A 15,494-nucleotide genomic window follows, 5' to 3' on the forward strand; every position below is an offset into this window, starting at 1 on the left:
CAGGTTCCAATCTTTCAAGGGCCCTCAGGATCTGGCTTGTCCAGCCTTATTGTGTGTGTGTGTTTTGCAGCGCTACGCAGCTTGCAACATCTTAGTTCCCTGACTAGGGATTGAACCCAGGCCCTTGGCAGTGAAAGCACTGAGTCCTAACCACTGGACTGCCAGGGAATCCCCCTGACCAGCCTCATTTTTATCCCTCCTTCCTGACACTGTCCTCCAGCCACATCAAACTGTTGTCAGTTCTCTGGGCTTCTTAAGGTGTCCATCACTTGCCAAGCTTTCATCCATTGCTCCCTTTGCTAAAACTCCCTTTCTCACCTACTTCACCAGGTGACACTTATTTAGCTTTCAAACTTCAGCTCACATATCACTTCTTCCAAGAAGAGAGGTGTTCCCAGCCTGGATTGTTCCCAGCTTGCTGTGGATATCTTCTGTTGTACTGGATGCTACGCAGGCTTCGGTGTCTAAGTTACTATATCATATGCCCTTTCCAGACAAGAGAGACATGGCTTACCTATATATTTCCAACTCCAGTCAATAACTGGCACAGAGCTGGTACTCAATCAATGTTAAATTCAGTAACTGATTCATTATTTTAAAGGCCGTAACAAAATGTTCAACATCCCATCTGATGGAATGTGGGTACATGGCACCTGGATCCACCCACTGCTGCGGTGAACAAGAGGGGCCAAGTTAATGCAGAACTTCACTCAGACCCTGGCAGAAAAACAGCCTTTCAAAACCAAACAGAGCTCCAGACTTTCAAACGAGTGAAAATAGTTGCATGATGAAAGATCTGTTTCCTGGCTGATCATGTCTTCGTCTGCAGCGGCTGCCCCACCAGTGCCAAAGTACATGACAGACCTCTTAGCTGTCACCCTGGACTCTGGTTGGAATCCTTTAAAACCACAGCTGGAGAAGCCCCAGAGGTGCTGACCTCACCCATCTCTGCCTCATCTCTTCTTTCCCTGAAGTGAAGGAGAGCTTCCTGATGCTAAGCAGCCTGCAAACAGGTCTTTACACTTCCAAGGAGTGGAAAACAGCCTAAACCGGAGACAGAAACACTCAGGAGAAATGATCATTTTTATCCACATGAGCATTTATCTGAGGACCACTGATAGTAGAAGCAGGGGTGTCTGTAACACTTACCCTTTTTGCTAATTTATAACGCACACATTTCTAGTTCGCACCCAGGATTAAAGAGATTATGATGCCAGAACATGAAATAATACCACACAGCTGCAAAAACTGATTACTAATTCCAGAATGCTTTTAGAAAGCTAGACTGACCTGTAATATATAGAGGCAAAGTATTCAAGTTAGGGAGCTTAGGGTGAGGCCAGATTTAGTCCCTTGCTTTCTAGCTCTATGTTCTTGGGCAGGTGGCTTATCCTCTCTCTGCTACAAAGTTCTTACCTGTATATGGAGATAATGACGGACGGACTTTATACATGCAAGGCACTTAATGCCTGGCAGCATCAAGCTCGCAAGATCCAAGCCCAGCATAAGAATCCTTGTCTTGTAGAATTATTATGAGTTTTGAGTGAGTGTAATAAATGGTTGATATTGCTGTCGTTGGTAAAGTTGCAGTAGAAGTCAGGGGCAGCTGATTTTTAATTCATTTGAGTATCTCTAGATGGAACAGCTTAACACAGCATGCCCTCCCAGAAAAAAAGGCAGGAGCTATGGAGAGTAAGGGGACTTACAAAGACAAGGGCAGATGGAGAAGAAAGCCTTAGAAGGCAGTATAAGACACAACTGGGGAAACAGATTTGGGGTGGGGCCCAGGGCTGATGAAAGAGGAGGGGAAAGCTGGGGGCTGGGAGGAGAGCCTGCGTCTGAAGCTGTAATAGGAAAATCACAGAAGAGAGAACGGGCTTAGGATGCTGGATGCAGGGAACAAGGCCTACAGCAGTGGCTGCAAAGAGGAGACAGCAGGATTCTGGAAGGTCACAGGTGGGGCCACCGGTCAAGGTGCTGCCAGATGCTGGTGCTTTGCTCAACAAGGTGCTCTGAGATCAAACACAGAAAACAGCTAACTCCTCCAGGTCCCAAAGGGACGGGAACCGGGGATGGTTTTCAACCTGGGGTTGGAGAATGGAAGAAGTCAGGGCTGGAGAGAGGGGTCTCACCTAAGGGTCAGGACCAGAGCAAAGGCTGGTCGACTAAATGGGGAGCTGGCTGTGTCTCAGATGGGGGATGGTGTGTGCAAAGAGCAAAGATTCCTTTTTACTGTAACGTGTGGGAAATGAATGGGATTCAGCTCCATAAGCTGCGGAAAACCCAGCTGAGCGACCTGAGCACCCACCACAGACCATCCGCATCAGGTCCTCACTGAGCATGCTGGTGTGGGCCTTCGAGACGCTCGGGAGGATGAAGGATGGGCCAGTCTCCAGGTGATGATAATGTGAAATGCCCCACCTTCTCCTCCTGGGCAGGGAAGTAAAGAATAAAATAGGGTCCTTCAGGGGATAAGGCATGGCGTCTTGCCCCATTTTGGACAACTGGTCTATAGGGTTCCCCGGGACTTCTTGGAGATGAGGAGGAGAAAACCAATTTTTTAATGTTTCCCCGCAGTTTTGATAGAGAGAAGTTAAAGGAAGGAGAAACAGCAAGAAATCTTGGGAAGAAATGATCATCCCTTCCATTTTTTGCATTTTTAAAAATGATTTTGTATGTCTGAACCTTCGATTTAGACCGATGTCCTTGTCATGTTCCCATTTTTGACAGTGTTAAGTCCCTGGTCATCTTGCTGGCAAGCCAGCCCCTGCTATAGACACACTGAGGGGCACAGAGTCCGTACAGCCAGCAGCAGCGACAATGCAGTTGAGTCCACTCCTGAACTCAGACTGGAGGCTGCCAGGCAGGCCTGAGTGCGGCAGCCCCTCCGGGAGAGGCTCAGGGGGGAGGATGGATACCTACCAGCACAGTCCTCCAGGGAACACGGGGAGGTCTCCGAGGACATCCCGGGGCAGCCAGGTCGGGAGGGGGAGGAGGTCAGGCACACGCGGCGACGCTCTCTGACACCGTCCCCGCACGAGGCGCTACACTGGCTCCACGGCTGCCACAGCCCCCAAGTTTCTGCAAGGACAGCGGCCAGGCTTTTAATGCTAACTCACTTGGAGAATCAGAATGTTAGCGCTCCCAAAGGAAGCGGCAAAACTCAAATCTCAGGCCATGAAAAGTCAGTAACGCGGAACATTCCCAAAGATGGGCAAAGCCGGAATACTGCTGCTACCCTTACAACAAAGGAAAGTGAAAATGTGAGGAGTTCAGTCGTGTCTGACTCTGTGTGACCCCAAGGACTGTAGCCCACCAGGCTCCTCCGTCCCTGGGATTCTCCAGGCAAGAACACTGGAGTGGGTGGCCATTCCTTTCTCCAGGGGATCTTCCTGACCCAGAGATCAAACCCAGGTCTCCTGCATTGCAGGCGGATTCTTTACCATCTGAGCCACCAGGGAAGCCTATATAATTTATAAAATAGCAACCATGCTAGAACCCATCAGACAGCAAAGGTCACAGGACAACCAAATGGCCTGAATTATAAGGAAAGACAGACTCCTCCAAGGAAAGCCAGGATGCAAACACTATTTCCTGGGGCAGATGCCAGACCTCACAAGCTGGTGAAAAGGAGTCATCTAAAAAGGTAATGAAGGGGCTTCCCAGGTGGCTCAGTGGTGAAGAATCCACCTGCCCATGCAGGGTACATGGGTTCGACCCCTGGTCTGGGACGATCGCACACTAGGCCCGTGAGCTACAACTACTGAGCCCACGTGCTGCAACTGCTGAAGCCTGCACTCCCGAGAGCCCGTGCTCCACAACAAGAGAAAGCACGACAATGAGAAGCCCGAGCAGAGCTCACCGCCATCGGAGAAGATCCACACACAGCAACGAAGAGCCAGCAGAGCCATAAATTAATTAATTTAAAAAAAATGTAACGAACTGCCAGAGGCCTGGTGCAGGCTAATACAGAACCCCTGGGAGCCACGCTACCCACGGGGGATCTGTACCCACTGGCAGGCTCTGCCCCACGGAGCTCACCAGATGTTCACAAGGAGGTCTGAGAGTAGGTTCAAGACCGGAGAGAGCCTCCCTGAGGTGGAAGCCAAGGACGGGAGGAGCAGCCTGTGGGAAAGACACAGACCTCATCCAGATCCTCCTCTCCATCTGTCAACAAGAGCCCCAACCACTAGGGACAGGGCGGGAAACCCTGTCACTCTAAGAGCACCAGCTGAGACCTAGTGCTGCCAAGGAATGGAAAAAGAGAAAGCTTCCCCCTTAGAGAGGAGACCCAGGGCTGAGACTGACACAGAGCTCCTACCAGCGGGGAGGGGTGGCATATCACAAAGACCCCACATGGTGATAATGTTAAACATAAATAATCTAAAGACCAACTAAAAGACAAAGACTGTGAGGCTGGATAAAAAAGCATAACCCAGGGACTTCCTGGTGGTCTGGTGGTTAAGATTCCACGCTTTCACTGCAGGGGGCATGAGTTCAATCCCTGCTCAGGGAACTAAGACACCTGCGCGCTGCCCAGTGTGGCAAAAAAAAAAAAAAAATGACAACTATATGCTGTTTAAAAGAAACACACTTTAAGTGTAAATACAGAAACAGGTTAAAAGTAAAAGAAGAGAAGAAGTTATATTTCACAAACATTAATGAAAAGAAAACTCAGTGGCTATATTAATATCAGACAAAGTAGACTGCAGAACAAGGAGTATTAGAAAGAAAGTGAAGTCGCTCAGTCGTGTCCGACTCCTTGCGACCCCATGGACTGGAGCCTACCAGGCTTCTCTGTCCATGGGATTTTCCAGGCAAGAGTACCAGAGTGGGTTGCCATTGCCTTCTCCAGGGGATCTTCCCAACCCATCGATCAAACCTGGGTGTTCTGCATTGCAGGCAGACGCTTTTTACCCTCTGAGCCACTAAGGAAGCCCAGACTGCAGAACAAGGAGTATTACCAGGGATAAAGAGAGATGTTTACATAATGATAAAAGGGTCAATTCAGCAAGGAGACTTAACAACCCTAAACAGGGATGCGCCTAACATCAGAGGGCTTGCAAAGAGTCAAGACATCTGAGTGATTGAGCATGCACGCGCTAACATCAGAGCTTCAAAATACACAGAAAACACATCCAACACAGTCATTATTGATTGGCAAATGCAACCTTCTTCCCCAAGCATATATGCAATCACTGCCAGGTAGAATAATTGAATAACCCCCTATAAATAATTATCCTACGTCCCTTCTCTGTCAACACCCATCCAATCCCAAGATCTATCAGGTCATGCCCACACTAGGCACTAAAACATCCTGTGCATAAAAGTCTCTCTTCATCATTACGGAGAAAAACTCATCATGCAGTCAAGGGTCTACAAAGCACTACAAAAACATAAGGAGAACATGCAGGGCAGATACGTTCTCAGGTGAGCCAAGTGGTGCAATCCTTGGAGTGAGTCATGGAATATGACTTCTTTACAGCAATTAAAAGCCTTGGATTTTCACAAGAGTGGGAGCATTACAAACCAGTATCCTGGACCAATGTCAAGTGAGGTGTGGTAATTATGTTCCATCCAGAGTTCCAACTGAACACAATATTGGTTCTGTGTCTCCCAGATCACACTGCAGCTCCTCAAATGGCTGAACAACAAGCCAGCTTTGTCCTCGAGCTTCAGAGCTGTTCAGATGCTAAGCTTCCAGTGCTTGTAAAGCTTTTGGAAGCTCCTAGTAAGTCTCTCTGAGCTAAAGTACTGTGATTTATTTCTGAAAAATCTCCTGGGAATTCCACTACTGTGACCTCTAAATGGCAAATTAAGTCAATGTATAGGTTTATCCTTCTCTTGTGCTTGTATTTAAGATCACAAAAGGTAAAAAATGTGAAAATGAAAATGTGAGTAGCTCAGTTGTGTCTGACTCTGTGTGACCCTATGGACGTAGCCCACCAGGCTCCTCTGTCCCTGGGATTCTCCAGGCAAGAACACTGGAATAGGTTGCCATTCCCTTCTCCAGGGTATCTTCCCAAACCAGGAATCGAACCCAAATCTCTTGCATTGGCAGGCAGACTCTTTACCATTAAGCCACCAGGGAAGCCCACCCTTTATATTCAGTTCAGTTCAGTCGCTCAGTCGTGTCCGACTCTTTGCAACCCCATGAATCACAGCACGCCAGGCCTCCCTGTCCATCACCAACTCCTAGAGTTCACTCAAACTCATGTCCATTGAGTCGGTGATGCCATCCAGCCATCTCATTCTCTGTTGTCCCCTTCTCCTCCCGCCCCCAATCCCTCCCAGCATCAGAGTCTTTTCCAGTGAATCAACTCGTCGCATGAGGTGGCCAAAGTATTGCAGTTTCAGCTTTAGCATCAGTCCTTCCAGTGAACACCCAGGACTGATCTCCTTCAGAATGGACTGGTTGGATCTCCTTGCAGTCCAAGGGACTCTCAAGAGTCTTCTCCAACACCACAGTTCAAAAGCATCAATTCTTCGGCGATCAGCTTTCTTCACAGTCCAACTCTCACATCCATACATGACCACTGGAAAAACCATAGCCTTGACTAGACAGACCTTGGTTGGCAAAGTAATGTCTCTGCTTTTTAATATTACTTAAATATACAGTCATTTGTCAAACCAAAAACAAAAATTCCATTAGTAGGAGCCAGAAAAAAAAAATCAAAGTTCTGGTAAAAGCATTAATCTTAATGTCAAAATCTCATTATGAAATGTGCCTTTTTCCTTTGAAAGTAAAATCATGACTGGTAGGATCATTAGCCATTGGAAAAAAATAAACATTTACACTAAGTTTTAGTTCTTAAACTTCTAAACCAAATTAATCAAACAGAAAACAAGAGAAATCACTCAAAGCAATAAACAAATTTAATCAGGCAAAATTTTTAATGCCTTAAATAACTTTATCTGTTCCCTAAAGATTTCTTTTAATAACACTGAAGAAAATACTTAGCAAAATGGGGACTGACTGGATAGCTATAATAAACGTGGTAGAAATGAAGAGTAAGATGACCAATTTTCTAAATAGTCTTCCTTCATGAATGACAGGCTGTTTGTTTTGTCCTGTTTAGATGTCCATACGTCATACTACATAGCAAACCTGTTTGGCCAGGATAAATGCTTTACAGGCCACTCTATAGGATATTAAATCTGAATGAGCAAAATGTGTTCAGAATATGAAAAGGGAGATTTGTTTTCACTCCAGGCATATTTGAAGAGTAGGAAATATTTACATTTGCAAGACATTTTGCTCACGAGTCTAATGTAACTAAGCAAAACATGCTTATAAGAAAATTCAAGAGACTTTAGTGAGTAGCTAAGAGCAGCCGTGGGAGCAAAGACTCTTGGATCAGCAGTTCAGATTTTCTGTGCCTGACACAGGCTCATTCACATGAGACCACGCATGCTTATACCTGGGCCAGCAGGTTCCAAAGTGGTTAAGGTGTCTTCAAGAGGGGTGGGCAGCACAAGATGAACCAATGAGGTGAGGAGGAAAATACTGGAACTTTTTTTCAATCAAGAAGTTTCCTATTACTTAATATCTAGATTGATAGATGACTGTATAGCAGGCAGCATGTAATATCGGTAATATAGCAAATGCTGGACTTCCCTGGTGGTCCAGTGGTTAAGAATCCACCTGCCAATACAGGGGACATGGGTTTGGTCCTTGGTCCAGGAAGCTTCCACATGCCACAGGGCAACTAAGGCTGCGTGACACAATTACTGAGGCAGCACCCTAGAGCCTGTGCTCCGCAACAAGAGAAGCCACTGCAGTGAAAAGCCTGTGCACTGCGACCAGATATCAGCCCCTACTTGCCACAACTAGAGAAAGCCTGCACATGGCAATGAAGACCCAGCACAGCCAAAAAAAAAAAAAAAATGCTCAAGCCAGTCTAATCACCAGTAGTTTTTAAGCCACCAACCTTGGAAAAGTTACTTAACTTTTCTATGCCTCCCTTTCTTTACCTATATAGTTGACAATAAGATAAACCTAACTCATACAGTTATTATAAGGATTAAATGGGCTAATATTCGTAAAGCACCTAAAACAGCTCTTGGCACAAAGTATTCACTATATAAATGTGATTATGCCAAATGGTCACATAGAGTATGTCAGCTATTCTTAAAAAATCCCAAAGGAAGAGCAGGAGTTCCACCAAGTGGAAGGGTTTACTGGTTCCTTCACTGTCAGAGAACTGCAGAGTATTAAAGCTTCTAAGGGTCTGCTTATATTAAATTATATTTTCCAGGTTTAGGTAAACTAACTGGATGAGTGGTTTAAAAAGATTCTGGCAAAGAATTAAAGATGAAACAGTAATTAAGCACCTGCAAATAAGACAGCAGTAACAGGACGACAGTACTCCTATTCTTGACAAAAGCTCTTGTCCAGTCACGCTGGGAATGAAAAACAAGGCCAACGAATCAGGGAAACAAGAAGTCAGCCAACAGACTTAAATTATCAAGAACACTATGTGCTAAATATTTACAATTTTTACTTGTCAAAAACACTATATGACTATGAATTTATACTCTCTACCAGTACTTCTCAACTTAGCCCTAAATATATGTATTACATATATATTTGCCTTGAGAAACAGAATCTATTATCCCTTATCTGACACCACTGGGGCAGATGAGCCCAGAATTTAGAATTTCTCAATTTAGATTTTTGCATATTACTGCAGCACCTGTGCCCGATATTACTAACACTCCCCCCGCAGCACCTTATAACCATACATATAACATTTCTGCAGAGAAACTCATAAACATTCACACTGAGTAGAATAAAGGAAGATTGCAAATAATTGTTTTTGACATTATCCTGTTCCCATAAATTAGTATGTACATGTTTAAGGTCCTAAGACATATTTGGAAAAACAGACAAACATATCAAACCCATTTTCCCTTTTCAAAAGGAACTGATGGGAAATTCATTGTGCATCAATGAGTCACAGCTCATGGTGGGCTCAATGGGGTGGGGGGGTCCCTGAATGATGCCATTTGGCAACAAGGACAGTCTTTACTGGTCAAAGCCAGCCATTTAAATGGAAAATGAAAAGAACTTGAGTTTAGTCATTAACTTTTATACTAGAAACACAAAGGCACCGAGTTTCCATCACTAGCATAAATTTCATCGACCAGCCAAGCAGAGCCTCTGCTGGGTGGCCACACAGAGAGAGAGAATCTCGGGTTTCCAGGATCGTTTAGCCCCTCAAGGTTCTCCTTCCAGCCCTACTGCCTGATTGTGTCTAGTGGCTGCAGCCCTATAGGGAACCCTGAGCACCCTCAGCCTGGACACAGAGCTCTACTCCCTGTTCTGCCCACCCCCCACTCCAGGGTCTTCCCTCTGCTGCTGGGGGGACTCAGTCTTTAGACACCAGTGGAGGAGTCGGCGGGAAGCCCCGCAGCTGGAAGAACGAACCAACACAGAGACCTCCTGCTCCCAAGGTCTTTCATCAAGTGGCCTGAACTCCTTTGCCTGCCCATGGTTTGTTTCCACTGTGTGTGTGCTCAGTCGTGTCCGACTCTCCGACCCCATGGACTGTACTCCACCAGACTCCTCTGTCTACGGGATTTCCCAGGCAAGAATATTGGAGTGGGTTGCCACTTCCTTCTCCAGGGGGGTCTTCCTGACCCAGGGATTGAACCTGAGTCTCTTACATTTCCTGCATTGGCAGGCAGGTTCTTTACCACTAGTGCCACCTGGGAAGCCCTTGTTTCCATTAAATTCAATTAAAAAAATTTTTTTCCCCTCTTAGCAACTTCTTTTGAAACAGCAACCACATCTTGAATGATTAAATTAACGTAATTGTTTTTCCACTGACACCTAGCTGAGTCCTGTCACGTCAGACTACAACTTTCCCTTTACTAAATATGTACTGAGCACCTGTTAATGTGCCAGTGAGCACCTGTTAATGTGCCAGTGAGCACCTGTTAATGTGCCAGGCATATGCAGTGGGCCAAGCAAAGATCATAAATAGCTTCACGGCAGCACAGGTCGGCTTTTGTCGCCAAATGAGCTTCTGCAGCCTGGAGTTCAGGGAGGTGTGGAAATGTGGGGAGAAAGACACTAACAAGCAGTGACAGAGGGACAAATGCCACGAAGGCGGGTCTAAGGATGCTGGGCCCGTTTATACCAGGGAGTTTACCAAGCCTGGGATCGAGGCAGAGTACCCAGGAGGAGATCTGGGGGATGGGCTAATGTAACCAAGTGAAGGTGGGCAGAGCGGTACCTGGTCTCCAGCCCACGGATGGTGACTGTAGGGGGTGGGGGCGGCTGGCCACGGAGGGAGCACGGATGCTCACCCTCACAGGTGAGGTGTCAGGTGAGGTGATCGACAAGTTTCAAGCCAGAGAGCAGCCCTCAGATGACCCGAAGTTTCAACAATCCCTCTCTGCTGCCTCGAGAGAATGAAGGGGCTGGGGGAAAACAATGAGGGATCTATTAAAAGAGTCCAGGTGGGGGGGCTTCCCAGATGGCGCAAGTGGTAAAGAACCCACCTCCCAATGCAGGAGATGAGATGTGGGTTCGATCCCTGGGTGGGGAAGATCCCCTGGAGGAGGGCATAGCAACCCACTCCAGCGTTCTTGCCTGGAGAATCCTACAGACAGAGGAACCTGGTGGGCTACAGCCCCATGGGGTCGCAAAGAGTCGGACAGGATGGAAGCAACCGAGCACACACGCCCTGGGAACTGAGATCCCACAAGCTGCACAGCACAGCCAACAGAGTCCAGCTGAGAGATGATGGCGGCTTAGAGCAAGGGGTGTCGGTGGAAATGAAGACGTGTGGAGAGATTCAGGGATTTTGTGAAGAGACAAAACCCACAGGACCGAGTGATTAGTTCACAGGAGGTGAAGAGGAAGTCACCTGAGTTTGGGGTTCAAACAAAGAAACGGGTGGAGCCTTGAACTGAGGAGCAGTGTTGAGGGGTAAGCTGATGTGTCCAATTCCACGCTGCTTTTGAGGGGCCTGGAAGACAACTGGGGACGCCAGCTGTTCAGCTCTTGGATGCAGGCGAGAGACGCTAGCCTGGAGCCATCAGCAACAGGACAGCAATCACCTAGCAACTGTGAGAAGAATGAAAAAACGCACAGGTTCCCACAGAAGATGCAGAAGGCCAAACAGAAGACTCAGGAGTCCGAGGCTTAAGGGATGCAGTGAGTGCTAGAAGAGGCTGGCAAAGGAGGCCCTGAAGGAACAGCCAGGGAGGCAGGAGGCAAACAAGGCGAGAGTGGTGTCTAATCAAGGTCAGCAAAGACACCGACGAGAAGCATCCTGGATTTGGGGACCTAGAAGTCATTCACTGGCTGCTTTAATGAGAGCGTTTTCAGGACAGGCGTGTGAGTCAGGAGTGGGCTGCAAAATGAATGGGGGTGAGGAAGCAAACTCCAAAATACAGGTGACTTTTTCAAGACCCAGGGCTATACAAGGAAGACGAGAGGAAGACGGTGTGTTCTGGGGAGAATGACGAGATGAGGGGCAAGTGTGTTTTGTTTTCAGATGAGATGACTAAGGACATCTCAAAGTTGATGCGGATGAGCCAGTAAAGAAGGGACAGTTAGAGACGGAGGAGAGGAGGGTAATCACGATTAACAGAAGGTTCCGGAGAGAGCAGAAGGGCTGGGATCCCCAGAGGAGGGGAGGACTGACCTCACACTGGAGGAATGACGCTGCTTCTCTGGGGACAGCAAAGGAGAGGACAGGACGGCTGCCTGCAGGCTTATGGGGATCTCGGTAGGAGAGTGAGAAGGCACGTCCCTGATGGCTTCCAGCTGCTCTGTGTGGCTGAGTGGGCTCTGAGCGTGAGGCAGGGGTGGGGGTGAGGACAGGGGCGAGCAGGGGAGAGCCAACAGAGCAGAGAACAGCAGGGGCGCGAGCAGCGGGGGGTGGTACGCTGGGTCCAGCAGGAGTGGAGGCACGTGCGCCCCCAGTGGCCCCGCTCTGCCTGCGTGCAGAGGGCAGCTGGCAGGGGCATCAGGACGAGGCAGGGGCGTTAGGGGTATTGGTAGGGGAGTCATCAAAGGAACAGGCCACGGAACGTAAGCTGGAGAGGTAACCACAAGCAGGGAAGCACCAGTGGTAGGGACGGAGTCACAAGCATTTCTCAGGAGAAGTGAGCAAATCTGGAGCAAGAAACATGTAGGGCACCGAAGATCCTCAGAGGCCTGGGCCATCAGGGAGCACAGGGCCTGGTGGGAAAGTAGATAAGGGAATGTGTACGTGATTGGGAACATCTCTGCTGGATTAACCTCTTGCCAAGACCAGGCCTGCACCCAGGAAAAGGGAAAGAAATGCAAAAAGGAGCCTGGGGCCTGGGTGGAAACGTAGTAACCCTACTTCTTTGTGCAAAGAATTAAGAATCTGAAGAAGTTTCTAGAAATCTGGCTGTGAACTCTCACTAAAGAGGTGTCATTCTTATAACAAGGGACGCAAGACAACAGAGAGACTACCTTGAAGACACTCTCTAGAGGAAACACGACACTGCTCACTACAACTTGGGACTTAGCTTTGAATTCTGACTTGCCATATGATGTAATAATATAATCTTTAAATACATACAAAAGGATGAAAGTAGAACATTCTCTAACACCGTACAAAAACAAACTCAAAATGGATTAAAGACCTAAATGCAAGACGGGCTACTGTAAAATCCTTAGAGGAAGACACAGGCAGACCCTCTTTGATATAAATTTCAGAAATATCTTTTTGGATCCACCTCCTAGTGTAGTGAAAATATAAACAAAAATAAACAAATGGGACCTAACTAAGCTTAAAAGCTTTGGCACAGCAAAAGGAACCATAAACAACATGAAAACCAACCCAGAGAATGGGAGAAAATATTTGTAAATGAAGCAACTGACTCCAAAATATACAAATCGCTCATGTAGCTCAATATCAAACAAACAACCCAATCAAAAAGTGTGCAGAACATCGAAATAGACATTTCTCCGAGGAAGATATACAGATGACCAATAAACACATGAAAAGATGCTCAATATCACTAATTATTAGAGAAACGCAAACTTAAACTTCAATGAGGTATCACTTCACACCTGGCAGAATGGTTATCATCAAAAACTCTACAAATAATAAATGCTGGAAAAGGTGCAGGGAAAAGAGAATCCTCCTACACTGTTGGTGGGAATGTAAATTGGTACAACCACTAGGGAGAACTGTATGGAGATGCCTTAAAAAACTAAAATTAGAACTACCATGTGACCCAGCAATCACACTCCAGGAGCAAACTGTAATTCAAAATGATATATGCACCCCAAGGTTTATGCAGCACTATTCACAACAGCCAAGACATGGAAGCAACCTAGATGTCCATCAACCGAGAGATGGATAAAAAGATGTGCTACATATCAAACCAGCCAATCCTAAAGGAAATAAACCCTGAATACTCAATGGAATGACTGATGCTGAAGGTGAAGCTCCGATACTTTGGCTACCTGACGCAAAGAGCCAACTCACTAGAAAAGACCCTGATTCTGGGAATGATTGAAGGCAAAAGGAGAAGAGGGCAGCAGAAGTTGAGATGGTTGGATAGCATCACCAATTCAATGGACATGAACTTGGGCAATCTCTGGGATAGTGAGAGACAGAGAGCCCTGGTGTGCTGCAGTCCATGGGGTCACAAAGAGTTGGACAACTTAGTGACTGAACAACAACAACAATATACATACAACGGAATACTCAGTTCAGTTCAGTCGCTCAGTCGTGTCCGACTCTACGCGACCCCATGAATCACAGCACGCCAGGCCTCCCTGTCCATCACCAACTCCTGGAGTTCACTCAAACTCATGTCCATCGAGTCGGTGATGCCATCCAGCCATCTCATTCTCTGTCGTCCCCTTCTCCTCCCGCCCCCAATCCCTCCCAGCATCAGAGTCTTTTCCAGTGAGTCAACTCGTTGCATGAGGTGGCAGTTTCAGCTTTAGCATCAGTCCTTCCAATGAACACCCAGGATTGAACTCCTTTAGGATGGACTGGTTGGATCTCCTTGCAGTCCAAGGGACTCTCAAGAGTCTTCTCCAACACCACAGTTCAAAAGCATCAATTCTTCGGCGATCAGCTTTCTTCACAGTCCAACTCTCATATCCATACATGATCACGGGAAAAACCATAGCCTTGACTAGACGGACCTTTGTTGGCAAAGTAATGTCTCTGCTTTTTAATATACTATCTAGGTTGGTCATAACTTTCCTTCCAAGGAGTAAGTGTCTTTTAATTTCATGGCTGCAATCAGCATCTGCAGTGATTTTGGAGCCCAAAAAATAAAGTCTGACACTGTTTCCACTGTTACCCCATCTATTTCCCATGAAATGATGGGACCAGATGCCATGATCTTTGTTTTCTGAATGTTGAGCTTCAAGACAACCTTTTCACTCTCCTCTTTCACTTTCATCAAGAGGCTTTGAGTTCCTCTTCACTTTCTGCCATAAGGGTGGTGTCATCTGCATATCTGAGGTTATTAATATTTCTCCCGGCAATCTTGATTCCAGCTTGTGCTTCTTCCAGCTCAGCATTCCTCATGATGTACTCTGCTGCTGCTGCTGCTGCTAAGTCACTTCAGTCGTGTCCGACTCTGTGTGACCCATAGACGGAAGCCCACCAGGCTCCCCCGTCCCTGGGATTCTCCAGGCAAGAACACCGGAGTGGGTTGCCATTTCCTTCTCCAATGTGTGAAAGTAAAAAGTGAAAGTTAAGTCGCTCAGTCGTGTCCGACCGCTAGCGACCCCATGGACTGCAGCCCATCAAGCTCCTCCATCCATGGGACTCTCCAGGCAAGAATACTGGAGTGGCTTGCCATTGCCTTCTCCGGATGTACTCTGCATGTAAGTTAAATAAGCAGGGTGACAATATACAACCTTGACGTACTCCTTTTTCTATTTGGAACCAGTCTGTTGTTCCATGTCCAGTTCTGACTGTTGCTTCCTGACCTGCATACAGGTTTTTCAAGAAACCTGTACTCAGCCACAAAAAAGAATGAAATAATGCCATTTGCAGCAACATGGATGGACCTAGAGATTATCATCCCAAGAGAAGTAAATTCAGAGAAAGACAAGTATCATACATCACTTATATGTGGAATCTAAAAAAATGATACAAATAAGCTTATTTACAAAGCAGAAAACAGACCTACCAACTCTTAAACTTATGGTTACTAAAGCGGAAAGGTGGCAGGAGGATAAATTAGAAGGTTGGGATTAACATGTACACACTATATATAAAAAAGATGATCAGCAAGAACCTACTGCATAGCACAGAGAACTCAGTATTTTTAATAAACTATATGGGAAAAGAATCTGAAAAAGAATGGAGATAAACATATATATATAGCTGATTTATTTTGCTGTATATCTGAACTTAACACAATATTGTAAATCAACTATACTCCAACATAAAAGTTAGAGAACAAAAATACCTAAAAAATAAAATACAATGTAGTAACAGCTGAAGTTTATCAGTGCTTCCTACATG

General features: G+C 46.4%; 1 protein-coding gene across 3 annotated transcripts in view; it reads right to left on the bottom strand.

Annotated features, from left to right (window-relative positions):
* Positions 1-15,494, bottom strand: part of THSD1 (thrombospondin type 1 domain containing 1) — a 30,813-nt gene that overhangs the window by 5,266 nt on the left and 10,053 nt on the right. For 2 of the 3 annotated variants that reach the window (XM_055426189.2, XM_055426188.2), the window contains exon 4: positions 2,923-3,081. The exons of the other annotated variant lie outside the window; for it this stretch is intronic. In XM_055426189.2, the coding sequence (XP_055282164.2) occupies positions 2,923-3,081 (159 nt within the window). The remainder of the gene's footprint in view (positions 1-2,922; positions 3,082-15,494) is intronic. 3 annotated transcript variants of the gene reach the window in all.

The sequence above is a fragment of the Moschus berezovskii genome, chromosome 13 (genome assembly GCF_049115385.1).
Source record: "Moschus berezovskii isolate FMDL1 chromosome 13, NW_MosBer_1.0, whole genome shotgun sequence".
Lineage (NCBI taxonomy): Eukaryota > Metazoa > Chordata > Mammalia > Artiodactyla > Moschidae > Moschus > Moschus berezovskii.